This window comes from Chroicocephalus ridibundus, chromosome 10, assembly GCF_963924245.1.
Source record: "Chroicocephalus ridibundus chromosome 10, bChrRid1.1, whole genome shotgun sequence".
Taxonomy (NCBI): Eukaryota; Metazoa; Chordata; class Aves; order Charadriiformes; family Laridae; genus Chroicocephalus; species Chroicocephalus ridibundus.
This window is the reverse complement of record NC_086293.1, coordinates 815,347-842,362: the sequence shown is the minus strand read 5'-3', so window position 1 is coordinate 842,362 and position 27,016 is coordinate 815,347. Positions and strand designations below refer to the sequence as shown.

At 47.4% G+C, this 27,016-nt stretch overlaps 1 protein-coding gene across 1 annotated transcript; it reads left to right on the top strand.

Annotated features, from left to right (window-relative positions):
- Nucleotides 1-919: 919 nt before the first annotated feature.
- Nucleotides 920-25,870, top strand: NINJ1 (ninjurin 1). The gene is made up of 4 exons (XM_063348063.1): nucleotides 920-1,168; nucleotides 11,979-12,213; nucleotides 17,544-17,705; nucleotides 20,835-25,870. Exons 1-3 carry the CDS (start codon nucleotides 1,097-1,099, stop codon nucleotides 17,696-17,698), a joined length of 462 nt encoding a protein of 153 aa, XP_063204133.1. The 5' UTR covers nucleotides 920-1,096; the 3' UTR covers nucleotides 17,699-17,705; nucleotides 20,835-25,870.
- Nucleotides 25,871-27,016: the final 1,146 nt, after the last annotated feature.

Genomic DNA, 27,016 nt, shown 5'->3' with positions numbered 1-27,016 from the left:
TTCCTTATTGCAGCGCTGGATGCACGGGGGATTGTTCCTCCTAGTGTGCATACCATATGTTAACGAAAACACAGTTTTTATTAGGCTATCACATACACGTGCATTTTGATTTCCCGGAATGGTTATTCTTGGAGCTCATTTACATAGTCCCCTCCTATAGACCGCACGCGTGGTTGAGTCATGGTGGTCCCTCTGGTGGTCCTCAGTGGTCGCAGACCCCAAAACTTGCGGCGATTGCTTGGTGAGCTCAGTCGATCTAGCCATATACGGTCCTTCTTTGGCTTGCAGCATGTTTCGGTGGTCAGTTTCTTCAGCCTGGTCCTGTTCCTAGGGACCTGCCTTACTCTTAACCAACCTGCTGTGAAACTCGTAGCTTCTCCTGTCATTCATGCTGGCTCACACTAATGGCACTACTGATTTATAACTTATAAGAACGTTGCTGAACTGCGAGGTTACCTTTATTCATTGGCTTTAGTCCGATATCACCAAGTGTTCCTCTGATGTCCCATCACCATCAAACCTGTTTGTTAATCGTTTTTATGTGCGGCCTTTGCCACGGCACAGGTGGGAAAAGGAGGGGAAAAAATAGTATCATGAAAAAAAAAAGTATACTGGAACTGAAAACCTAAAAACCCCGATGAGAGCACTCTTAAAATAAAACCCTAGCCTTCACTTTTTGCCAAGATATTTTTCTCAAATGAAACCTTTGCGTGCACTGCCGATTACCTGTACTCCTCCCCAGAACGGCATAAACCATGACTCTTGGCCCACGTGGGAAATTTGGGCTTAAACCCAAGCTGTTTGGTTTAAGCCGGAGGGGCCTGGGCCACGCCGCCGCCCAGGCCCCGGCCTCGGCCCCGGGCTGGCCCCACGCCGGCCCCGCTCCCCGCCCCGCCCCGCGGCCTCCCCGGTGGGGAGGGCGGGATCCTGCCGGGGCGGGCCGCAGAGACGGCCCGAGGGCGGCCTGTGCGAGGAGCGGGAGGGACGGGGCCGCTGCCCGGCTGGAGACCTTCTCCTCAGCGCCCCTTCCCGCCGCGCCGGGCCCGGCCGGCACCGAAGGGCTCCCCGCGGGCAGCCGGGGCTCCCCCGCGCCGCCATGGATTCCGGCAGCGAGACCCACGAGCTGAACGGGCAGGCGGAGGGCGCGGAGCCGGCGGCCGTCGAGCGGGTAGGGCCGGGGCGGCGGGCGGTGGGCGCGGGCGGGACGGGCGGGAGCAGGGCGGGGGGTGGCCCGGCGGGGCCGTGCAGCGGCGGGGCGGCGGGCCCGGGGCGGCCTGGCGGGGCCGCGGAGCTGCAGGTGCCCCCGGTAGCCCGCCGGGCCGGGCGGGAGGGAGGGAGGGAGGGAGCTGCGGGCAGGGACGGTGTGCTGGCTGCGCCCTGCCGCCGCCACCGCTCCACGATCGGGCTGGGTTTTTTACACGTCTTCCGTTAATTCAGCTCCGTTTTTGCAGGGATGCCGCCGCAGGCGTCCCGTTTTGCCTCGCTTCAAAGATGGGCGAGTGCCGGCGAAGGACTGAAAAGAAAACCCCATTTTAGTCGCTGGCAGGGTGTCCCCTCAGCTGCCACACGGGCCAGCCGAGAGGGTGTCCTCCCGGGCACGGACCCCACCGGCACCTGGGGCGATTTTCCTCCCAGGTGACCTGGGAGAGGATGGAAAAGTTACTCTGGGGTATCTACACAGGAGATAAGCGAGCTCAAAAGTAGGAGGAATTACTTAAAGGGTTGGGCCTACATGCTTGGGGTTTTTTTCCGTACAGTGATCCAAATAAAAACAAGGAGAGAAATACCCAGCTTTATACTACTCCGTGTAGTCAGAACACGACCAGAATTCTTCACTGGAAAGCGTTTTATCCCAGATTCTGTTTACACGTGAGGGATGTTTTCTAAGCATGCCACTTATGTGAAAAGCCAGACTGGTAAAAGAGCATCTTTTATGTTGTTTTGGAAGAGGTTAAACTCTAAAAAGCAGCTCTTATTCCAACTGAAGCCTGTGCCACATAGAAACAGTTGTACTAAACCGCCTTCTACGTCACTAGTAAAACTTTCTGGTTACGGACAGACTGGGCTGATTGTGTAGCAGATCTGTCCTTCTTCCCTTCCTGACAAACCCCTGTAGGTCAGGAATATCGTACCAAAAAAAATAAATCTGGTTTTAATAAATCTGGAAAGTACCCAAAGAGAATCAAGGCAGGGATACGCACGTCAAACTGGTGGCCTGAAGGGATTTCCTTTAAATCACTGACTTCTCCGCAATTTTCTTTTATTTATTAACAAAGAGTTGTGATTGCATCACAAGTACTAGTCATGGGGATTTTATTTTTTTAACTTGGTCTGCTTCAAGAATTTTTCTGCAACTTTCCTGTTTTACTTCATCTTCAGTTGCAAGCAATCATCATTTTGTTACGTCTTTCCCACAGAAACTGCAAGTTCAATGTGAGTGCCGTATAAAGAATAAGCAGCGAGACGTACTATTATATTGTATTATATGTATACAGTAGAACTTCAGAGAACTTTACAGTCTCTTTTTTTCATTTTCTCACAAAAATAAAAATAAGCGTATGGGAGGTAAAACAGATGGGGAAAGATTTCTTAAAAGACAACCTGGGAACAGGACATACCTTAAAAAAATCTGACCACGTTCACAATTCAGACGAACAAAAGAACGCCCCGACTCAGCAGCCAACTCACCCTGGAGAGACCACAAATCCGCAGGTGCCTAAATCTTCAGCAGTGGAGTCGAAAGTGTGTTAAGTGTCTGCTTTTAGGAGCGCTCGCAGCATCGCGAGCTTTGGGACCACGCTGGTTTGCATCTGCCCTCTCCTCGGAACGGGTTCTCTTGCGCGTCTCCGGCAGTAGAGCGGCAGAGCGCTGCCTGCTCCGGCGGGAGAGCTGCGTGGAACGCAGATGGAGTTGTCTCACCTTCAAGGCATTGTAGGAGCACACAAATTTAAAAAAGCCCATTTAAGCCCACTGTAATTCTGAATGAGTGGTCACACAGTGGTTTAATGTGGTTTATTTTAACTCCATCATTAATTTGCTTAATTTTTTTTTAGCAGCTGTCAAGCTTTTGGAAGTAAGAAGTTCCTTGCTTCTAGTATTGGGTTGGCCTAGCACACCTCACTGACTAATGCGAATAATTACGCGTGGCAGAAGTGTCTGGCCGCTTCTGCAAAGGGTTTGTTCATACAAATGCGGCTACTGACTGCTTTTTCATCATCTTCCGTATGCTTTCCCTGCCCATGGTCCATGTCGAACCAGTCTAGATTCGCCACGTTGTAAAACCTAGTGTAACATTTCCAAGGTAACAGGAAACGTGGGTTGTGAAAGAGTTAAAGAAGAGCTATGAAAAAGGTGAACAAGAGCTGGATAGTAGAAAAGAACAGCTCTGGAATAGCTGGCTTCTGTTACAGTCATGTTGTTACTAAAAAATGTATTCAAAATTGTGTATTAATTCATCAGTAAATTTGGGACAGGACAGTTTCTTGGCGTCGTCAGCAAGTAACAAACTTCAGGTCTGTACAACTTGAAATGATTGTACCGCCCGTAGAATGAGAGGGCATGTGCTAAAGCATTACTTGTATCAAACTGAATTTGGAGCATTGGATACACTCTGGATCTTGAAACTACCGGTGATAAGTTTTGGGCTGCTTTTTGTGAAGCAGCTGGAATAAACAAGCCCGGCGTTAACACCACCAAATAGGCAGCCCACGGCCCAGTTGTGAGAAACGGTGTTAGAACACCAAATCGCTGCAGTGAGCAGCAGCACTGCAAAAAAAAAAAGAGTAGTAGCAGGAAAAAAAAATCGTACGGGAGAAAGCTTCTGTTTAAATAGCTGTATGAACTAGTTCAAGTTACTGCTTCGTTTCACAAAGTTAGTCATCAGGTGTGATGATTATTTTTAAGCCAATTCACGAGTAAAAGTATTCCAGCTTGGTCCTGGAGCCAGTATAGCTTTAGGAAAACTGTGCTCTGCCCTGAGCTAACATGGCTGGGACTTTCCCATTTTTTTTCATTCTAACTTTTTAGCATCGTTACCACTTTTTTTTTTTTTCTTAGTGTAGTCAACTTGCATTTTCTGTCTTAACACATAGAAAGTGGCTCTTCTTAAGCACAGGCTTTGAAAGATGCTAGAAAATTGGTGTTGTCTGTGAAATACGAACACAGGCGGAGTTTTTTCTATTTTTTTTTTTCCTTTATTTACCTGCAACCATACTGTCTCAAGATGAGATTGCAGGAGTCTCACGAGCTAGTTAGTGTTACGCTGGCGTACTTGTACGAACGGATTCTCCTCCTCTCCTCCAAATGGAATTCCTACAGGAAATATAACTGATGATTCAGTCCAGATGTAGGGGGATTTCTCTCTTGAGTCAGCGCTCAGCTGAACTAGTGATCTAATACTTTACTTGGGGGAAAGAAATATCTTCTGAAGGGGTGTGCAAAGGATCTAATAATCCATTAAATAACTAATATAGGTTAATATGTTTTTGTTGGAAGAATATTTTTTTTCTTTGTAGAGTCTTTTCCCTATTTTTGTAGGTCAGCAAGATCTCTTGAGACAGAGGGGAAGTCCGATTTCGGAATGGCCAAGTATGGCCCATTACATTTTCAGTATGTGGGTGGTGGAGATGTGGGCAGAAATAATGAGGATTATTAAATAATTGTATAAAGTTACTAGTTCAATTCTGTAGCAGTAGGGTTGATCTTAAAAAAAAAAAAAAAAAAGTAAAGTTCTGAAATTGTGTTCTGTTTTAGTCCTGTATTATTCCTTTTATGTCTGATCCTTCTCTTTTTTGGTATAACTGGAATTTTTCCTGAATGTGAAGTTACCACTAAAAGATCTGGAAAAGTTTGACGTGCAGTGTTTTTCTTAAAGGTGAATACTTAAAAAGCTTAGAAAATTACTTTTTAAACAAAAGCAGCTTTTTAACAGTTTTGATTAGAAAGACTATTGCAAAACACATGGCAGCTGAAGTCGCCAAGCCGCTTTCCGTAATATTTGAAAAGCCGTGGCAGTCTGGTGAAGTTCCCGCTGACTGGAAAAGGGGAAACATAACCCCCATTTTCAAAAAGGGGAAAGAAGGAAGACCCGGGGAACTACAGACCGGTCAGTCTCACCTCTGTGCCTGGCGAGAGCGTGGAGCAGATCCTCCTGGAATCTCTGCTAAGGCACATGGAAAATAAGGAGGTGATTGGTGACCGCCAGCATGGCTTCACCAAAGGCAAATCGTGCCTGACAAACTTGGTGGCTTTTACGATGTTGCCACAGCATTGGTAGATAAGGGGAGAGCAACCGACGTCATCTACCTGGACTTACACAAAGCGTTTGACGCTGTCTTGCGTGACATCCTGGTCTCTAAATTGGAAAGGCATGGATTTGATGGATGGACCACTGGGTGGATAAGGAACTGGCCAGATGGCTGCACTCAGAGGGTTGTGGTCAGTGGCTCAATGTCCAAGTGTAAGCCAGTGACGAGTGGTGTTCCTCAGGGGTCAGTACTGGGACCGGTGCTGTTTAACATCTTTGTCGGTGACATGGACAGTGGGATGGAGCGCACCCTCAGCAAGTTTGCTGACGACACCAAGCTGTGTGGCATGGTTGACATGCTGGAGGGAAGGGATGTCATCCAGAGGGACCTGGACAGGCTGGAGAGGTGGGCCCATGCGAACCTCTTGAAGTTCAACTAGGCCAAGTGCAAGGTCCTGCACGCGGGACAGGGCGATCCCAGGCACAAATCCAGGCTGGGTGGAGAATGGCTTGAGAGCAGCCCTGAGGAGAAGGACTTGAGGGTGTTGGTGGACGAGAAGCTCAGCATGAGCCGGAATGCGCGCTTGCAGCCCAGAAAGCCACCTGCACCCTGGGCTGCATCCCCAGCAGCGTGGGCAGCAGGGCGAGGGGGGGGATTCTGCCCCTCTGGTGAGCCCTCCCCCAGAGTACTGCGTCCAGCTCTGCAGTCCTCAGCACAAGAAGGACACGGAGCTGTTGGAGTGGGTCCAGAGGAGGCCACGAAGATGCTCAGAGGCCTGGAGCGCCTTTGCTATGAGGACAGGCTGAGAGACTTGGGGGGGTTCGCTCTGGAGAAGAGAAGGCTCCGGGGGGACCTTATAGCAGCCTTCAAGTACCTGAAGGGGGCCTACAGGAAGGATGGGGAGGGACTCTGGATCAGGGAGTAGAGCAATAGGATGAAGGGTAAGGGATTTAAACTGAAAGAGGGGAGATTTAGATGAGATATCAGGAAGAAATTCTCTGCTGTGAGGGGGGTGAGCCCCTGGCCCAGGTTGCCCAGAGAAGCTGTGGCTGCCCCATCCCTGGAGGGGTTCAAGGCCAGGTTGGACGGGGCTTGGAGCAACCTGGGCTGGTGGGAGGTGTCCGTGCCCAGGGCAGGGGGTGGCACTGGGTGATCTTTAAGGTCCCTTCCAACCCAAACCATTCTGTGATTCTACAGGGCACAGTAAAGAACAGTCCCCTGTGAGATCAGTATGACTCAGCCTTTTATTCACACAGCCTCATTATTACGTAGCATGTTTCTGTTATGTTAAAATTAAGACTGTTCCTAACCAAAAGAATTTAAGGAAGCTTGCTCCATGAGATTGCAAACGCAGAGGTCATCTTGATCAACAAGCTTGTCCCATCTCATTTTGAATCGAGGCTGTTCAGCTTTTAAAAGCATCTAAAAGCTGCCATACAATTGCAGTAATCGCTATCCTGTAATAGAAAGAAAAGTGTATGCAGAGTTAGAGCAAGCCAAAGATTATGAAGACTCTGTTTCAGAGTAAATGTACTTGAAGGCAAAGAACCTTCTGACAGCTGAAGAAAGGTATTATTAATGAGAAGCACAAATTGTTTGGAATATATAAATAATGATCAGCGTTATTTTCCCAGTTACCCCACACAAAACTGTGGGTCTCCTGTTTTTAATAAAGGCATTCTACCGCATGATGATTTAAAGTCAGAATACACCATGGAAGTGTTTAGGGCTGATACCGTACCAATACTAAAATAAGTGTTTGCATGTTTTCAGAACCCAGATAAGACACGCGGGGCCTGACACGCAGAAGACGTTGAGCTCTGGGCCCTGCAGTCCCAGCTGATATTAAGAGCCGCAATTACAAATTGCAAATCAAAATTCGAGCCACTCAGGCTGCGCTTCTGGCTTCTGCTTTGCAGTTCCTGGTTCAAAGCATTCATGTGGGAAATTGGAAGTTCACCTCGCTGACTGCAAAGTACTGGTTTTCTAGTGGGATTTAAGAAGAAAACAGTAACCGGTCTTGTGCTGCGGCAAGCGCCGGTTAACTTCATCACAAGAACAGTAAATTCAGCATTCCTAACAGCTCTGACTCTCAACTTGGAAACGTCAAGGTCCTGTTGGTTCAGACCGTATTTGTCTTTTACAGTTTTTTGGGGGGGGGGGCTTTTGTTTTGGCTTTTTTTTTTTTAAGATTTTCTTAAAACATCTCTTTAGGGGAGCATATATATAGTTGAGTAAAGTACCTGGGAGTGTACCAGAAGAGAAGGAATGAATCCTAAAAACTTGCACTCAAAATCCAAATGAGTTCATTCCTCCTGCATTCATAGGGCAGAGACACAGAAACTAACACAACCAAGTGCTAAATACAGATGCAAAATAGGCCTAAATTTCACTAGTGTTTTTTTTCTCTGTGGATTACTGGCACGTCAAAAACCCCACCTGTCTTCTCCGGACAGACTAACGGGTACCACCTGGGGAAAATCAGTGAGGTCAAGTTGGACAAGAAAAAAAAAATGACTCTTGGGCTTTGCTTTTTTTTGGCCAGGCTTCCAGCGCGTTGATTTGACTGCTTCAGCAGTTGCTCGTGTTTGATAAATACTCTGTTGAGCAAACAGCCACATAAATTTTGTCCCAAGTAGCGATTTCATGCTGTAATAGAAGCAGAAATCGTTACTATAACAAGTTACTGTATTCAGCAAAGATACTTTATTATTTGTTTTCAAATGTTTCCATTTTCAGCGCTGTTTCCTTCCTGTTGAATCACCAGGTGGGTCTCAGACGTGATTCACGAAACTCAGCATCGAAGGACATTCACCACTTTTATTTATTTTTTAATGGATGTAATGAATAAATCCTTTCTGTGTTTCAAAGGGACTCAGTTCTTCTGGGTGTAGCGTTAAAACGAAGCGAAACAGCAGCAAAGTCCGTACCCACCCAGTTGTCCATGAGACGGTGTATCCAACACCGTTCAATCCTAGCGTGAAGTCTTAGAGAAGCGAAAAAGTGCCAGCTCCTGATACAGCCCCTTGGCGTTATCCTCGCAAACTGCAGTGCTCTGGGCAAGCAAACGGACCCCGCCGCCGCGCGGAGACGTGGAGCGATACCGTCTGTAGGGACAACCTCGCGTGGCCGGGAAAGTCAGCTCCTCCACGAGGGCTTCTTCCAGTCGCAGACGGCGCAGCATCGGGAGGTGTTCTTGTCTCTCCTCTCCTCTTTGTGACTGGGGGGACGGCGCGGCAGGTTGTGCTGCTCAGGGGCTGATGCTCTGCGGGCAACCTGAGAGCAGGCTGTTACTGACGGGGAAAGGAAGACAGAGCAGCTCCAGCTACACCTGGCTCTGATGCACGCGCGTGTGAACGCACATGCTGTCCTGCCTCAGACTCATTTGGTGGCCCCGGCTGAAGGGATCAGCTTGTCTGTGCTGGGTGATTTGAATATTGAAAATGTCTAGTGGAGGTGGTTTGAGTACATTGAGACGGATCGGGTCGTGTGGAATATGTCCTGTTCTCCTGCCAGGTGGCACCTGGCGGGAAAAGCCTGACTTTACCCGCATCCCAGAAAATCTCCAGAAGTTTCCCTCTCCCTCTCTGGAAGCCGTGCAGGCGATGACGGCGCAGTAAGCGTACGTTGGCGCAGCGGGCTGCGTGGGTTGCTGCAGGCTTGGCATCTCCCTGAAACCATAAAGCCACGTAACAAGGTTCCTGTATAATTTGTGTTGTACGTGGCTGTCATTATCCTGAGGTTAAGGCAGCAGCTCTCCTGTCATTGCCTGTCTCTGTATTGCTGGGTAACGTGTAATCTGGTCTTAAAAACTTCTGCCATGGGGCTGACTGCATTTGTTTCAATGCTTTTGGTAGCTGCCTTCAACTTGCTTCCAGAAGGCAAGGCTAATTTGCCTTTTTTTGGGGGGTTTGTTTTATGGCATTCCAGCATGAGTCAGAAAGCTCCATTTCTCAATCAGGAGGTGGGAAATGATTGTTTCTGGGGCTTTCATGATTACGGGTCCCTTTTCCTGTCAGAAAGCAAGATCACAGGCTGAGGAAAAGCTCAGAACCGATGTTTCAGTTCTCCATATGCCTAGTTCCGATTCTGAACCAGTCTGCTTTCAGGAGTGGTAGCTGAAAGCCTCTTAACAGAGTAAAATGCCATTTTTGTCATTTGTTGTCATTCCAGGAATGAGAAATTTTGCCTTAGTTTGCCTTAGCAGCACCCTACTTTGAAAAGTCCGCTGGACTTCAGAAGTGACTCAAGACCTTTGCTCCCACTGTCCTTCAGACGCCATAGCCTGTTTTTTTCCGCCTGCAACTTGACCATACGGAACATTAGCAAAGAGCAGGGTCCTAAAAGTACATTTCCCCAGGAAAAAGACAAGATGACATTCTGCTGTTCATGTGCAGTGTAGTCACAGCTGTAACCGAAAGGAAGATGTAGCCCAGACTATTTATTCCTTTGTATAGTTAAAAAAAAAAAAAAAAAGCCGTGTCCAAAGTGATCACATTCCTACATCAAGTGAAAACAAAGAAACCGGTCGTCATGTTTTCACTGCAGTCCCCTTCCGTCAGGATTAAGAACTGAGTCACGGCTACCCGTGCAGTTTTTGCCAGTGTTACGCGCTGCGGCCTCGTAGACCCAATAGATATTTCAAAGTCAGTATTTTTGGCAGAAAGGAGGTAATCAGCTGCTAGACCTAGGAAAAAAAAAAAACTTCCTCTATTATGAACTTGTGACAAAGTAGATCATATTACTGCTGCAGTCTACTGAGAGGAGTTTCTTATAAATTCATGCCCAGAAACAGAATTCTGCTGTTACACACCTAGTGCCCCGTCCCCTCTTAACGCCGCTGGCAGTAGGTAACCAACAGCTAAATGTGTGTGTTTGGCTTTTTACTGCACAGCGAACGGTGAAAAACGTAGCCTGGATTTTTCTGCTGAGTGCTGCCGGCGTATATTCCGTGCCGCTTTCCGTAAAGGAATGAACACCCACACCTGGTTTAGTGCTTCTGGTGGATGGTGTATTAGAATTACAGTATTTTTTCTGAAGCATCCAAATGCGAGAGTGTTTTAATGGGGCGGGAGGGTGGGGAGAGGAGGCTTTCCCGGGGGAGAGCAAAGGTGACAAACGTGGGACAGATTTCCCAGCCAAATTACGTTTTCAGGTTATGGGATATAGACAGAACCAAATGAGTATCGAGTTCTTCCCGACCAAAGTCAGCATCCGTCCCAGAGCCGTTTTCTTCCCAGGAGCTTGGGCTCAGTAGAGGAGCCGTCCGTGTGAAGTGGTGATCACACGGCTTCCGTCTCTTTGCAGAAAAAAAGAAGTCTGCTGCTGCCCCACGACATTTTTCTCTCGGTAAAATATTTAGATTGTGGTTGATTACAGAGTGTCTGGTGAAAATAGGTCAAGTTTGGTATTTGGCTGCCCTGGAAAAACTGGCAGCGTGTTTGCTGTATGCATCAGTGTCTGTCCTGCTTAAAAGGACACTTTTAACTCTGGGCAGTGGCGAACCTGGCTTTGGAGTGGGAAATTTGATAGCTGTTAGCGTGGCTGAAGAGAGTAATTAGAGGGCGTTTTCTGCATTTGAACTAACCTCCAAAGAGAGACCTTCCTCACAGCATTTTCTGGCAAGCGGGGTCACATTTCTGCAGTAAAAAGGTCTCTAAGAAGCAGGTTTGAAGAAGTCAGAATAAGCTTACCCTTAATATATTTGTGTATTATTTTCGAAAATAAAGTCTAGAAGTAAAAGCAGCGAGAATGAAGTTCCTAAGCTGTCCAGAGGCTGCAGAAAAGAGGGTTACCTGCTCGTTCTCCATCGCAGAGTTAGGCACCTAAGCCCAAGCTTGTTACCTAAACTGCGTCTAATAGAGAAATAGGCGCCCCATGGAGATGAGCTGTCAGACTCCAAGTCGGGTCGTATGTACCATCATCAGGAAACACTCGTTTTGTTCATCCCGCTGGGTTAACCAGCTCTGGTTTTGCCCTGCAGTTGGTTTTTATTTTCCTGTTTGTTCACAGGAGTATTCTTTTTTTTTAAAAAAAAAAAACAACAAAAAACAAAACCAACAGAAAACCACAAGCACTGATGTGAAAATGGAAAGAAATGTTTCCCTTGTAGTTGGAGAGTGCTTGGCAACCCCAGATCATATGATATTTAAATGGAAAAGAGCTCACTGTGTATGGATGGGCCGGGGCAGTGGCATGGCAGGGCACGGAGCAGTGGGGAAAGGTCAAGCAAAGCTCCTGCAGTGGCCAACTTCCACATAAATCCTCAAAATACGACTTGTGAGCAATTAGAGAAATATGTAGAAGCGTGATGAGTGTGTGATGAGTGAGTTTAACGAATATTTATGTTTTTAAGTTTGCCTTTAGAAGTAAATTAGTTGCAACAACTTGTTGTTTGCTCAGTTGTTTTATGGTGGGTTTTCCCTCCCAGCTTTTCCCAGTGCATGTTTTTCGGCTTTTTCAATCTTTCCTTTTCTCAGGGTAGAAACACACTGACTGGTCCTACAAGCTGGAAAAAGCGTGTCTGCCGAAGTCCAGGACAGACACTATTCACTGCTCTCTTATCAGAGGGAGGACAGTGGTAACAGCGAGAAAGATGCGCTGATGATCTCAATACTGCTCTTACTCTATCGGGATCATCACGGAAATCAGTCGATGGGCCAAGTCGTCTCTCGCTGACTGCACCAATTAAAAGAGATGTGAATAACCTTTTCCCCCCTCTCCCAATTGTAGCGCAGAACGTCGCCGTGGTTTCAAAGAAATGGACCGATGAATATCAACCACTACGCAAATAAGAAGAGCGCCGCGGAGAGCATGTTGGACATTGCCCTGCTGATGGCCAATGCGTCCCAGCTGAAAGCCGTCATGGAGCAAGGACCTTCTTTTTCCTTCTACATCCCACTCATCGTTCTTATCAGCCTGTCGCTCTTCCTGCAAGTTATGGTGGGAGTGCTCCTGATATTCCTTGGTACGTAGCAACAGCAAGAACCATCGACTCGTATTTTTCTTACAGGATGCAACCTGTAAGATGGTATGTAGACTCCCCATTTATTTTTAAAAAGCTGTTATATTTGAAAGCCTTTGCCTCAGAATCGATTACAATTTTCTCTTAAGACCATAGAAATACTGCAACAAAAGCAGTAAAGGCAGCTTTATGTGGAATCTTCAGTTTTGATCAACTTCCTCATACTCATTTGCCCAGAGCACGAATATTTTTCTTTTCAGAGGGCCTGAGGAGGAAGGAAAATGATGAAATACTGTAAAAGAAACATTAATAGGCCAGATAGGATCATGCAGCCTGCCTAGTTTCATAATACTGTTTCTGGCAAGACCTATTACTTAATCTTATGACTGAAATGTATTTGTTCTGTATCAGTCATATCATAAGTAATACTGTAAGAATATCTTGTGAACATAAAACCCCAAAACAGAAGTGAAAGTTGAAATGTCCGTATTCATGTTGGTGTGGCTTGTTGTCTTCAATATGCCACAGTTCATTTTTGTGCTTCTGCACTCAAATCAAAGGCTTGATAGCAAAAGCTTGACAATAGTGAAAAAAACCCCCCAACCCTTAGTTTTAAATATAGGGGATTATTCAAGCATCCGAAGTCTCTGGGTGGTGAACAGTAGAAATGTACTTTATTGTTAATTTTCAAACCTGTGCTAAACTGAAATTAAAGCTAAAAAGAAAAATAGGCTATTTGGAGCAAGATTTCACCAGAAGAACGTACCTCGTGTATTGTCCACATACTATGACTTCGGTCAAAAAATCTGAAATGACGTATAGTAAGAAAACACAGTCCCAGGTCGCATCCTGGGACGACAAATAGATTGTCTTGAATTCTGCTTATTGCTGGGGAAAGCTTTTCTACGTTCTGCCAAAGAAACGCGATGCAATACATTTAAAATAGGCTAAAAATCATTTTGAGAGAATGGGTTGAAGGAGGAGATGTGTTAGTGCGTGCTTTGGAGACATTAAATGAGTCAGCTGTAGAATTAGTCCCCTGCTCCCTGCCTTCCCCCGCTCTCCCCTTTCTGTCTGATTTGTGGAGGATGGACCTTCACATTCCTACAAGTTCAGTGCAGCATCTTTGCTGTTCTCAAAAACAGAGGTTCCACTATTTGGTATTAGTAAGTACAGTGCTGTGAGGCACAAGAAACAGTAATTGTCTAAAAATCAGGTATTTTAAGTTAGTATTGCTGGATTAGTAGGACATGTACATCCTCCAGCCTCTGCCTTATTCTGTGAAGCAGAATATTGATCTAAGTAGCTATAGAACCAGGCTAATTTCTAAAACAATGTCATCACTGAGCATGAATTGCCAAAAAAAGCCCAACTAAAATTCCACAGACAGTGGAGCGACAGCACTTTTCCGGAAAACTGAGTTTTCTGTTTTGACCTAAAACAAGTCTTCAGTACTTCTCGTTGCTATCTTGACCTACTGTGGTGTTTTCCTCTGTGCTTTTGCAAGGCAAAATGCAGAAAGAATCCGGAGGCACTTTGCAAAGTGGCTGAAAACCTGCAACATTCAGTAGCAGCACCCAAAACCCTACACCGTAACTTTGGAGACTCGATCAAAGACACCTGTGGAAATCAGAGGAAATGTTTAGGTTTCAGCATCAATCGAACCCCACTATTCAGTGAAATAAATGGCACCTTCACTGGTAGAAAACAGCTATGGATCACTTATTTTGCGAGTGATACATGATCATTTATTCTCATAGCTTTTTTTGAATATTTTCCTTTAAATTAATGGGATATTATATGACAGATCTTAAGTCTACCGTAAATGCAGACCCTTGAAGGTGATAGCCAGAGTTCACATGTGGCATTTACTGAGTTATAGGTGCCACCTTTGGCATCTCTGTTAGTCTTTCAGTGTTCCATTTTTTAGCACAACTGAAAAAATGACTTTCTGTCCAAGGAGAAAGTTCCTAGGAAACCAGGATGCATAAGGCTGGTACTGTTGATATGCAGCTGACGTAGCTTTTTTCTGTCTTATGAAAGAGACAGAGTACAGAATGCAGCTGTCTCTGCATTTGGTAGAGTAGGTACGAGAGCAAAATCCAGGGCCTGGCTCAGAGGAGATTCCACAAAGCGACTGGAAAAAGCAACCTGACGATACTGGGGCTACCAAGATGATTAGAGGACAGGAACACCTCTCTGATGAAGAAAGGCTGAAGGATTTGGGTCTTTAGTCTGGAAAGAAGGCGACTGAGGGGGATCTTATCAACGCTTATCAATACTGAAAGGGTGGGTGTCAGGAGGATGGGGCCAGGCTCTTCTCAGTGGTGCCCGGGGACAGGACAAGGGGTAACAGGCACAAACTTGAGCATGGGAAGTTCCACCTAAACCTGAGGAGGAACTTCTTTGCTGTGAGGGTGGCAGAGCCCTGGCACAGGCTGCCCAGAGAGGTGGGGGAGTCTCCGTCTGTGGAGCCATCCCAAACCCGCCTGGAGGCGTTCCTGTGCCACCTGCTCTGGGTGACCCTGCTCTGGCCAGGGGGTTGGATGGGATGATCTCCAGAGGTGCCTTCCCACCCCCACCGTTCTGTGATTCTGTGATTCTATGTGGGAAGAGAGTCATGGTAAAACCAGCAAAACACTTACACGTTTCTTGCTTGAAGGCATCTCCCTGATGGTTGTTTCAGTTAAGCAGGCTTTGGGCTTGGAAACAAGTTCCTTGTTGTTTGTTGGGCAATAATTTCTCAATATATGCTGAGAAATTGCTTTTTAATGCTTGTTTCTGCCAGGCATTGCCGAAGTGGGTCAATGTAATTTTTATCTGTGTCACATTGAGAGTAAAGAGGGCACCCGGTAGCCCAGCTCCAAGGTTGGGCTGAGGTGGAGTTCACAGACCACTTGGACACCCGTGAGCTGCAGGAGGAGCCCAGCCTGCGCTCTCCGAGGCTGACGAAGCCCTCGGCGGGTGGTGGGCTGCCATTGGAGCCATGCTGTCGTGCTGAGCTCAAAAGTCCCAAAGAAAGGAAACAGGACATGAAGGTACAAAGATAGAGGCGTCATAGGAAGAACTTGCTCTTCACAATGTTGATTTGGTAGGTTTGGCCCGCAGGAACAGCTTGCCTTTCTGTCCAGCCGCAAAATTGTGCCTCTCATAAGCTCTCAAACAAAAGTCTGCAACCATCAAGTTTTCTTTCCGTGAGACTGAGGTTTCTCCCAGGAGCTGACAGTTCTCACAGTTCTCTACTAGGGATTAAAAGCTTTTCCTCCTTCCTAAGAGCCTTTCACAAAAACATTTTGAAAAATGTTCAGCAAACCTGTCCTTGAAAGTGATTTGGTAATCTTAACTTTTTGGAAGAAAAGCAAAGAATGTCTTGAAATAGTTTAAATGGCATGGAATCATAGTAATCTAATCCCACTATAATCAAACACTTAAAGAATAGCTGTTCTTAAGAACATTTTCACAAACACCCTCATCTTAAGTACTATAATCACAAAGATAGGATTACTGTGATTCTACTTCAAAATTTAGCGCACCGCCTGAACTGGCAAGCGATGCTTGTCTTCTGTGCCCCTCCTTGGGACAAAGGGACGGTCTGAAAGCGTGAGTTCTCCTTTGAGCGCGATTTCTTTTAACTCGCAAAACGCATTAGGCCATTTTTGCCTTTTCTCTTTTAAACCAACTGTCTGAAGTGCTTTCCTTCCACGCTTCAGGATTAATTACTCCATTTCATTTATTCTGCTTCCTTCACGTGACAGTACCGGAGTCCTTCCAGGTGCTGTTGGATGCAAGCAGCCACGTAGCTCCAGATGCTTTACACGCCTGTATAAACTCATTTTCAGGGTTAAGTACTGCTGAGCTTAAATTATTTCATGCCTACACACATGTGCAGTAGCTTAAGCTTTTCAGGTAGTTCCCCCACGCTGTTCTTCAGCGCTCCAACTGGCCCGTGAAGTTTGACTATACCGCTTTAGCAAACGGGACTTGGACAGGCGCCTGGAATTCCTTGAAACCAAAACAGCATTAGACTTCCTAATTGGGGACGCCAAGTGAACCTGCGCTTAATGCTTCACGAGTGTGTTTGCCACCTCTCCTACTTAACTGCTTCAACAAGCAAGCAAGCCGTGGTCCCGCGGTTAAGGTCTGCTGTGTTGACAGGGTCGTTGTGTTAAAAGCAAATACCACGGTTTGTCTCGTGCAGTGGAGTTGTACGCTACGCCTCTATGGATGTGCCTGTCGCAAGGAGCTCGAAGTTTTAGTTATGTTGCTGTAAAAACTTGTCAGGTTTAAACTTCCTCTCGTATGTCTGTCCTGTACACGCACACACAAGCTCCGGTGATCCCCGCACTTAAGAACTAGGAGTCCTAATAGAGAAAAACGATTCTCAAAACGTGCTCCGGAATTCATTGGCACTCATTCCGCCAGCATCAGAGAAATCTGGCGGAGGGTTCGAGTTGCCGAGCCCTTACTGCAAGAGAACAGAGACAGAGGAAGATCCTGGGTTTCCGCGCGGTGCCGGGCAAGCGCCCCCGGACCTCTCGCTGCCCTGTACAAGCACAGGCTTTACTCCATCGCCGAGTCTATTATCAGTCCGATGTAACTCATTTATCTGTTTTCACAAGGCCTGGAATCGAAGCTTATACTAAATCAGTACTCTCTCTCTCGCATGCTCCTCCCTCACTCCCGTTAGCAGTTCAACCAAAGAACGACTGCGAGAAACAAAAGGAAATGTTTACACAGCTGACGCTGCGGAAAGCTCGCTGTGGAAAGGACTGCAGCTACACGGCCCCGAGATCTTCCTCTCTTTAACAGCTGTAATGCCCTTCCTTTTTAAAGACACAGTCAGTGCCAAGGCAGGGAGTACGGCTGGGGAAGGGCGCCCGTACAAAAAAACCAACCCAGCACTGGTAGAGAGCTTGGGCTGCCTGCAAAAAACCCGTGGGATTTTACCTGTAGGAAATTTAACTCCCATTCCGTCTTGCCGAGGCTTCCAGCTTCGCCTATTCAAGACTGAAATAATTTTTAAATGTGTAAAGACCGCAACAAAACTAGGTTTCAAGAGATCAAGAACTCGGAAGATTCCAAGCAATGTTTGCGTGTACGTTACTTCCCATGTGCATCCACAGAGATTAGATGCTAATTACTGGAAGCTCACAGACTCCTTGTGGTTAAAGATCTTCCCCTTAGTGCTTTTACTGACGCTGCAGAAATCTTACTTCCCTTTTAAGTATCTTTGATGCAAATAGCTCAGTGTTAAGAAAAATTCTTTTATTCTGGATTTTGAAATACACGTATAACTAAAACTTTTTTTTTTTTTTTCCCCTTTCTCTTTGAAGTCAAATATGACCTTAACAACCCTTCGAAACACGGAAAGCTGGATTTCCTCAACAACCTTGCGACTGGCCTGGTATTCATTATCGTGGTTGTGAATATTTTCATCACCGCCTTTGGAGTGCAGAAGCCAGTCGCTGAGTCGGCGTCGAGGCAGTAAGCACGAGGTGAGTGTGGTCCCTCCGCGCCAGGGGGTGGCGGGGCACAGCCCGCCCGAGCGCCGTGCTGGCTTACCTGAGCACCGCCTTATCTCTACAGCGCTAGCCTTCGCAGAGAAAGGGCTTTACTTCACGCCGCTGCAAAAGCAGAAGCTACGAGGACCTGCTGAGTTATGACAGCGTGTTTGTAAACGCAGAGTTCAAAAGTTGGCGGCAGCATCTTACTTTGCCAGGCTCCCTTGCGTGTGTCACACATAGGCAGCGTGAGGGTTGTCCTTCTGGCTTAGCCACTCCTTTTCCTCATCGCTGACTTAGCCAAGGAGGGAAATAATACTGGTCTGCTTCCTCCAGATGCCTCTTCCTTTTTTTTGAGAAAGTTTTGCAATATACTGGATCCGGTCTGTTATGAACGCTGAAGACTTTATCGTTATGCAAGTAACTAGGGTTATTAAGTCCAACATACATCATCCAGTCCATTAAGTCCATTAAGTCCGACATAGACATCATCGGAGCCCTTCAGTTCCTGTGCAGACAGCGTGGCTTTTCTGTCCTGCCAAGCTGCAGGGCTTTTGTTCTGGGGGAGGCTGAGCCCACAAAGACGCGCAGCACCGCCTCACTCGGTACGTGCCGTCATTTAGAGCAGTGTGTTTGCTCCACCTGCCTTTTAAAGTTTGTTAGTTACTTATACAGAAGGATAAATACCGGCATTGTGGGAAAACGGGCATCTTCCTAGCATCATAGCTCTCTCTGATGAATAATTTGGGAGGAGCTAAACCTCAATTGTAGGCTTGTAGACCAAGAAGCTTTGTAGTCCAGCATCTGCCTTTAAAATAGCGCTGCTAAGGCTCTGCGTGCCGACGTTGCTCTGGCTCTTTATCTGCCGAATCTCAAACCACGCTCAGGACGCCTGCCTAAGAAGGAATTACCTGACTCTCCTGGTGAGCCAGGGCCCACTGGCTGCTACACAGAGTGCCCGTAGGTGTTAGCTGTGTCAGTCTGAGGTAACTTCCGGATGAAACACTTTCTCCATGAAACAGAAGGTACAAGGTATTTAAACCCCTGATCTGAAGATGAATGGCACAACAGAAATCCGTAACAAGGACAGAAACCAGGCAAAAATCTGTCGGGACTCTAAAAAGCTCGGGGGGAAATCAGCGCAACAAATTAGGAGGAAGATGAAGAATGGCATTCATTTTTTCAGGGTGCGGGTGAAATGGTCTGCTTTAACCAAAACCTGTGAAATTCTGGCAGTGAAGCGAGATGTTTTTATTGTATTTTCTGGCCATAGCCTCTACGAATAAACTAATAAAAATTTAATTTTAGCAGGAAAGAGCACAGAGATTATCTGAGGTACGATCAGAATTATAGGTGGAACGTCCATCTCAGCAGTACGCATTAAAACAATGCTGAAACACACTGACCACCAAGTTGCCCTGGCAAAGCCGAGAGAACCGAGTGAAGGATTATTGGAATTTTAGCTGTCTTCACAGGAAAAGACACGCGCAATAGCCGGGAACAGAGGCAGAGACAAAAATCTGAAATAGGCACGAAGAAATTCAAATAATGGGCATGGTGGCATGCCGGAATCCCAGCTGCGCCTCTTTTCGATACAGTGGGGAAAAAAAAAAAAAATTCAGAGGAAAAAGAGGAGAAGCGGTTTTTGGTTATCCCACCGGTGTATGCGGAGTAGAGAGGAAGATGAGTCGAGTAGAGAGGAAGATGAGTCGACAATCCAGTCCCAAGCCAGTTGGTGCCTTAATATAACGGGGTACTGAGAATTCAGCTAATACCCAGAAGGTTGGTGTCCCCCGGTGTGCCTGACCAGGATGCGGATGGGTGAGCTCACCCACGTCTCTCTGCTGGTGCTGCCGTCTCTACCGAGGTGTCTTGCTGACGGTACCGGCTCCAGCTCTGCTCCCTTCTCCGCCTCTCACCGGCTTTACGGAGATGCTGCTTCTGCAGCGTTTAGTTTCCCAAACGCCGCGCCTGTATTTCCGTACAGCAGAACTCAGTGCTGGAGCGCTTCGAAGAACCCTGCAGCCGTCGCAGGGTTTGCGGGAACGTCTGTTTGGTGTGTTGGACGCCGCTTCGGCTGTGGGCAGCGCCAACATGCCAGCCTGGCTTCTGAACGTGACTGTGCATCAGCTCTTTAAACACACAAAGGGCATCTTCCTGCCAATTTCTCCCACCTGTCCATGGACTCTGTCCCCTTTCCCCTCCCGTCACATCCATGTGGCTAAGTCTTACGGAAACATCAGTGGTTTTGTGCGATGTCTTACCTCCCAGCTGGCACCGCCTGCAGGAAGGGGCTCTTCGCAGCACTCGTGCTGGAGTTCCTCTGCTGTTCCTCCTGCTCTCCACGAACTGTCAGCCCAAAGGCTTTTGTGGCCTAACGGCGACTAGGGTTGTGGAACCCCCAGTTAGAAAGCTGTGCCTTAAACGAGAAACCGGTTCCCACGTAACTTGGCTGAGCATCACCGTGAGAGCATGAAACACAGTTGCGCCGACTGGCTGGTACGAGCTCCTGCAGCTGCATTTCGCATCCGGCGCGTAGCTCTGCAGAGCCAGAGGGTTTGTTCACGTACGTGAACATACCGACTGCTAATCGGTTTAATAAACTTGCAGTGCCTCAAGGAAGGAGCAGCAGGAGCTGTTTTGCATGACCTCAGGTAGAGACAAGACCAAAGGACGCGTAAAGCCAGTTTCCGTCTGTACAAAACCAGCAGCTGTGTGATCCTGCCTTCCTGCTCCTCGCACGTGCAGTTTCCAAATAAAACGGCCAAACGTGGCCTTTTAGTCTGGGACCTACATCTTTTTTCTCCAGACTGCTGAAATGTGGAAGTTCCGAATTGCTTTGGAACACTACGGCTGTTGTTTGCTCCTTTATGCATACTGCCCTTGCGTAAAAAACCCGGGCGTCTGACCGTAACTTGAAAAATGGGTCTGTTTCAGCCCACTGCCACCATCTCCTCAAAAGCCCGAGGGAAGCGGGTGGCCACCATTTTCTGGCTTCGCCTTTGCTGTTACGCACGCTTTTCCAAAAAAGCCAAACAACTTAGTTCCTCCTTTAAGGCAAATTTGTCGTTTACTGTAATTCCTGTATCACTTACGTCTGGCTGTCTTTGTTTTGTGTTTCAGGGGCCTGAAGCGTCCGTTCGTCCGTGGATGCCGTTTGCACTTGAGCCAGTTGCGCTTGGACACAGCGGGGGAACAAAGATGATCTGAAGCAGCGGGACGTGCAGAACCGCTTTCTCCAGCGTCCAACCACCAACGCATTCGCGCACCTAAAATTTTCCGATGTGTTCCTACGTACGCTGCTCAGCATCTGAGGAAAGGTTGCTTTTGACCCAAGGACGTGGTTTTTCTGGAATATTGGCGTTTCGATTTCTGTAGAAAGTAATTGTTTTTTTCGGAGAAGTGGCATAAGCTCATGGTGCAAAGTGGCACTTGGCAGGACCTCCCGTTTCCCATGCCGTTTGTCCTTGCGGCGGTTTGTCCTTTCCAGCACGGGGAGAAGTGACGGCCTTCACTTCTGGCGTGGTGACATCGTCCTTTCTTTCGCTCGCTTGGCACCGAACCCCGTACTCCGTAGCGCAGCGATGGTCGCCTTCTGCCGCGTGCTAAGCCGTGCCTTGTTTTCTTTTTTTTTTTAATCCACTTTTTTTTTTTTTTAATCCACATCTCTTTTTTTTTTTTTTTTAAATCCACTCCAGCTAAAGCAAAGATGAGACAAACAGACACACAAATAACCAAATTGCTGATAGTTTCTTACTGGTAACCGCTAAGCTCCCTATTCGGTGCATTGTGTTTATTTCTGGAAGCGCCGTTGGAAGCGCTACCTTTTCTCGGCCCAGCTGGAAAACTGGAGGGTGCTGGGAGGCCTGTACCTGCTAAACGGGTCCTGCGTGCCTGTCAGCAACTCGAGTAGCAATTTCTCTATAACTTACGTTTCCCTCTTCTCGTCCCAAGATTAATTGCTGCGGTTGTGTTATGAGTTTATGGCTAAAAGCACCCCTAATTTTTTTAAATTTTATTTTTCAAGATATAGATGGTATAGATATAAATATCTTCTAGGTTCTTACCTGCTGGCTCAGGGACTGCTGCTTTTTTCTAAAGACACTATTGCTAGTGATGGTGTAGGTTACAAACATTTCTACGACAAAAACATTTCAGCCATTTCATTTCAGAAGTATCACATCTGCAATCGGAAAAATCCTATTTTTCTAGAGTGTGCTTACTTGTAGATGCAGATTTGTACTAATACGTTTCCGTACTGTTAATTTTTAAATGCTGCCTTGCGCGTATTAATAGAAGTTTGACTTCCACGTGTCTCATCTCATTTACCGTTTGTATTGATCACGTTTCTCCTTAGTTATGTCTCGAGGCCCGTTGACGTACCGTATCTCATTTACATGTTCTGTAGGAATTACTAACCGAAAACGAATCAGAAACTTGTGTGATTAGTAGTGGAATAGACATAACTTTTTTATTTTTTAATTCGTCTTTTGTTGCTTCGTTTCCGACAGAACGCGTATTCAACCAGGGTCTATCAAGCAATGGATTTAATTGTGCTTGTTGTACTAACTTAAAGGTAGCTCAGAAGAAGTCCTGACTGAGGTACTCAGGATGATTTTCCGTATTTATTTTTTACAAACCAGCGAACTGTGAAAGGACTATTCCTACACACCTGTGCTGTCGCGGTTGCGGCGCTGCGGTGAATTGACTGGCCAAAGAGCAGTGCTGCAAACCTGCAGAAAACCCTTGCTTTTGGAGAAAAACAGGTGTCTGTAGGCAGAGCCCATCCGAGAGTGAAATTTATCCGTGGCTCAGCATCGGGCAGTAATTTTGAAGAGATTCTTGAACGTACCACCTTTGTTACTTTCCACCTTTTCACTCCCTGGAGTGTTTGCCCGTCCGCGCGTCGCGTTCGGTCTGGAGAGGCTCTGGAGCCGTCTCCCTCTCTTCTCTAGAGGAAACTTCGTACCTACGCTCCGTCTCTGAAGTCGTTGCTTTGTGTTGTCCTAAATACATTACCCGTCCAAAAGAGAGTTCCTTTTTAACTTGGCTGCGAATAGGAGGTGCTTTTCATTGCCAGATTTGCATCTTCCTACTTTTTAAGCGAGACCTAAAAATGGGAAGAAATGTGTTTCTGGCACTGAGCACTTTTTGACTTTTCCTTACTCCCCTCAAGGCAAATGCGAACAGATGCCCAGGCTCTGCTGATGTTTTGCTGTTTTATACTTGGTGGTGGCTTGGCCCCATTCTGAACGTGGCTTTCCATTCCTGTGCCGCTCTCCTACGAGCACGATTGTCTTTGTCTCGCACCGAAGCGCTGGGAAGCACTCACAGAGGGCTGCAGTACAGACATGCCGGCTCTTTTCCCGTTTTATTCCCCTCATTATCGGACCGCAATTTTTCAAGTCGCTCAAGCAAACAAGCTGTTACGGTAGGTTTCTCCAGAAAATTATAACGGCTGTTGTTAGAGCATCCTTACTGCTAAGCTGTTGTCCAAGAGAAGCTACCGAGGCTTGTCCATCCCGTCTCCCAGTGGCTTCTGGAGCTAACTGGATCCAGAGCAGTTGGGTGGGGAACACTCGGCAGGTGGTGACTGGTCAACACATTCCAGTGGACTTGGGAAGACGCGGGTTTTGGGACATACAGGAGGGAAAGGAAAACTACTTCAAGCTTGAACACGTTGTCAGGGTGCCAAGAGCTGGGTGTGGAGGTCTGTGTCAAGGGGGCAGGGGTCTGTTCCCTTGACCGCTGCTGGAGCTGGGCTCAGAACAAGGACAGCCCCCCCCCCCCGAACCCCTTCTGCCTCCTGAGCTCCTGAAAGTGGGACTGAAGCATCACAGCAGAGACACCTGCAGCGTCGGAGGGCCTGGGCTCTTCTTTTGGTTCTAAACACCAAAAACCCCTGATGTGAAAGCCATCCACCTGACTACGAGACTGTCCCGGGCAACAGCAGTATTCAACTTGCAACTGAACGTCTTTTTTTAAATAAAAAGGATGCTGGTTTATTACCATGTCTTTTATTGTGATTAAGCAAGATCTGCAAAACGTTCTCAGACACGCAATCTGTGTTTTAAGTCTCTGAAGCCTTCAGAGATCATGTATTTTTTAGCAGACAAAAGCATCTGCGAGTTGGTTTCAAGTCTAAATAATTTAATCCCACGATTATTCTTCTTTTAAGTCAGGTGCTTATTTAAAATCCTAGCGAATATCTCCTAGGGGCGGCAAACAAATGCATGGCTTTAAATGGTTCTGCGGTTTGCTGTGCTTCTCCGGAGTTCTTGGTTGTGGGCAAATGTTCCACTTAAAAAAGAGGTCATCAATAATGAAGCGAGATGAATTTTTCCAGGCTGTCTGAGGAAACGGTTCATGCCGGGTCATCCGTCTCCTTCTGTTTCGTAAGCTGCTGAGCGGAGCAGGAATTACACGCGCTGCTCTGGTCCTTCTCATTAGTCCCTTCAGCATCCAGCACTGCCTGCGTCGAAATTTTCCGCGTAGCCGTACTTACTGAAGCAGGTGACAACAGCTATATTTACTGGAACTGACTTAAATATTTGCCTTCTAACCCAGGGCGCTGCTGAAGCTTATTCTGCAGCTGCGTATTACGTAAAATGGGCTGCACTGGGAAGGATAATCCCGGTTACCGTTTGCCCCTCAACTATCATTCGGAAGGTTTTGGTCACTCGTTTTAATTTATTTTAGCAAATGCTTTGTCCTGTTTTCTGCCAGGTCTTCCCCCGAGCTGGGCTTCGGTGGAGGCACCGGACCGGGGCTCGACGCCCTGTGCCGGGTACCGGAGCTCTGCCCTCATCTCCTCGATCCAGGGCACCGGCTTGTGGCTACGTCTTGCCCTAAAGGCGTGGATGCTCTTTTGTTTTAACAGCTGGATGAAACATGATAATCTTGGTTGTTCAAATATTTACAAAAGTTATCAGAAACGAGTGACAGGATCCAAACGCTAAGCTCTGCTTATTTTCTAGCGTACCAAAGGTGTTGCCGTTAAAAGTTTTATCTGATTTAGGAAATGCTACGTGTGGTACCCGTTTATGCACTATTTTACAGTTTCTTTTCAAAAAAAAACCAAAAAAACAAACCAAACCCAAAAAAACAAACCCAGAACAACGTCAAACGCTGGTCCTTGTTCTACAACACAATTTGGTCAAACCACAGGAGGCTGGAAGCGTATTGACTTACTGCAGGGCAGTGGGAACGCTTAGAAGAAAACCCCTAATATACTTTCACACGTGTAACTCGTATGTTTGGGAACGTGCACGTTTAAACACACCACTCCTTGAAAAGGAGTCATCGAGTCTCCCGTCAGGTTAGGGGCAGCCTGGGGCGTATAGAAGCCCTGAGGATGAAAAGAAGCAGGCTCCCCCTCTGCTTAGTTGTTTGCATACAAGCCAACGCCGCCTTGCTTCTGAACGGCAGTGTGTCGCTTTTAAAGAAGTTATTTTCAGGTTATATACATAAACGGAATATCCAGATGCGAGAGGTGGAGCCTCCCAGCTTTGCATGGACAACCCCACAAACCCTACGCGTCCATTAAGGAATTAAAAATTAATAAAGCAAGAGCTTCTGAAGACTCCCGGCAGCTTTGCTACGGCTGTCTGGAGGGAAGTGATGGAGGCAGAGCAGAAGCGGTCCCGGCCGATGTCCAGGGAAGGAAACTGCAGAAGAATCGTGTAGATAGGACGTTTCCCTTAGGATAAGTCCGGAAACAACTGGTACCTCAGATACCACCAGCTGGTAGCTATTTGTAAACCACTTATTTTCTAGTAGAAAACGCCACTTAAACGTACCCAAATTTAATGCCCTTAAAGCGAAGTTCACGCGTTGTAAAGACGACACCACCGGTGCGTTTGGATGCAGATTTTGCCCCCGGGAACTACCCCAGAGGACAGTACGCATCTCGGAAGAAACCTCCCACGGTGGTGGGAAACGAGATGATGTGCTTCTTTATGGAACAACATACCTCAGTGTAGTTTGGTGGGGTTTGGACTCTGCTGATGAGAAGCGGAGAGCTGCTGTACTTGAGCAGCGAACTGGTCCCAGCTGGGGACAGAAATATGGTCCCTGGTAAAACTTTTTAACTTGAAGTGAAAAAAAAATCTAAGCAGTGCTTGGTACATGTCCCACTTTCTGCCACCATCGAATATAGGCAGGACAGATGAGTCTTACCCGATGGAAGACAGCCTGAAATAAAGCAGCCAAGGAAGCCTGAATTAGTGGTGTTTGGTACTCAGAGGAAGCAAAGATGTGCTCACGTTGCACCAGGGGAGGTTTAGGATGGATATTAGGAAACATTTCTTCACCAAAAGGGCTGTCAAGCCTTGGAACAGGCTGCCCAGGGCAGTGGTGGAGTCGCCATCCCTGGAGGGATTTAAAAGCCGGGCAGATGCCGTGCTGAGGGACGTGGGGTAGCGGTGGGTCTGGTAGTGAGGGACATGGGGTAGTGGTGGGTCTGGTAGTGAGGGACGTGGGGTAGCGGTGGGTTTGGTAGTGAGGGACGTGGGGTAGCGGTGGGTCTGGTAGTGAGGGACATGGGGTAGCGGTGGGGCTGGTAGTGAGGGACGTGGGGTAGCGGTGGGTTTGGTAGTGAGGGACGTGGGGTAGCGGTGGGTCTGGTAGTGAGGGACATGGGGTAGTGGTGGGTCTGGTAGTGAGGGACGTGGGGTAGCGGTGGGTTTGGTAGTGAGGGACGTGGGGTAGCGGTGGGTCTGGTAGTGAGGGACACGGGGTAGCGGTGGGTTTGGTAGTGAGGGACGTGGGGTAGCAGTGGGTTTGGTAGTGAGGGACATGGGGTAGCGGTGGGTTTGGTAGTGAGGGACGTGGGGTAGTGGTGGGTCTGGTAGTGAGGGACGTGGGGTAGCGGTGGGTTTGGTAGTGAGGGACGTGGGGTAGCGGTGGGTCTGGTAGTGAGGGATGTGGGGTAGTGGTGGGTCTGGTAGTGAGGGACGTGGGGTAGTGGTGGGTTAGGTAGTGAGGGACGTGGGGTAGCGGTGGGTTTGGTAGTGAGGGACGTGGGGTAGCGGTGGGTTTGGTAGTGAGGGACGTGGGGTAGCGGTGGGTTTGGTAGTGAGGGACGTGGGGTAGCGGTGGGTTTGGTAGTGAGGGACATGGGGTAGTGGTGGGTTTGGTAGTGAGGGACATGGGGTAGCAGTGGGTGTGGTAGTGAGGGATGGTTAGTGGTGGTTTGTCAGCATTTGGGTTGATGGTTGGACTCAATGATCTGAAAGGTCCCTCCCAACCCAGACCATTCTGTGATTTTCTGTGATTTTAGAAGCTCTCGTGTAAACAGCACAAGT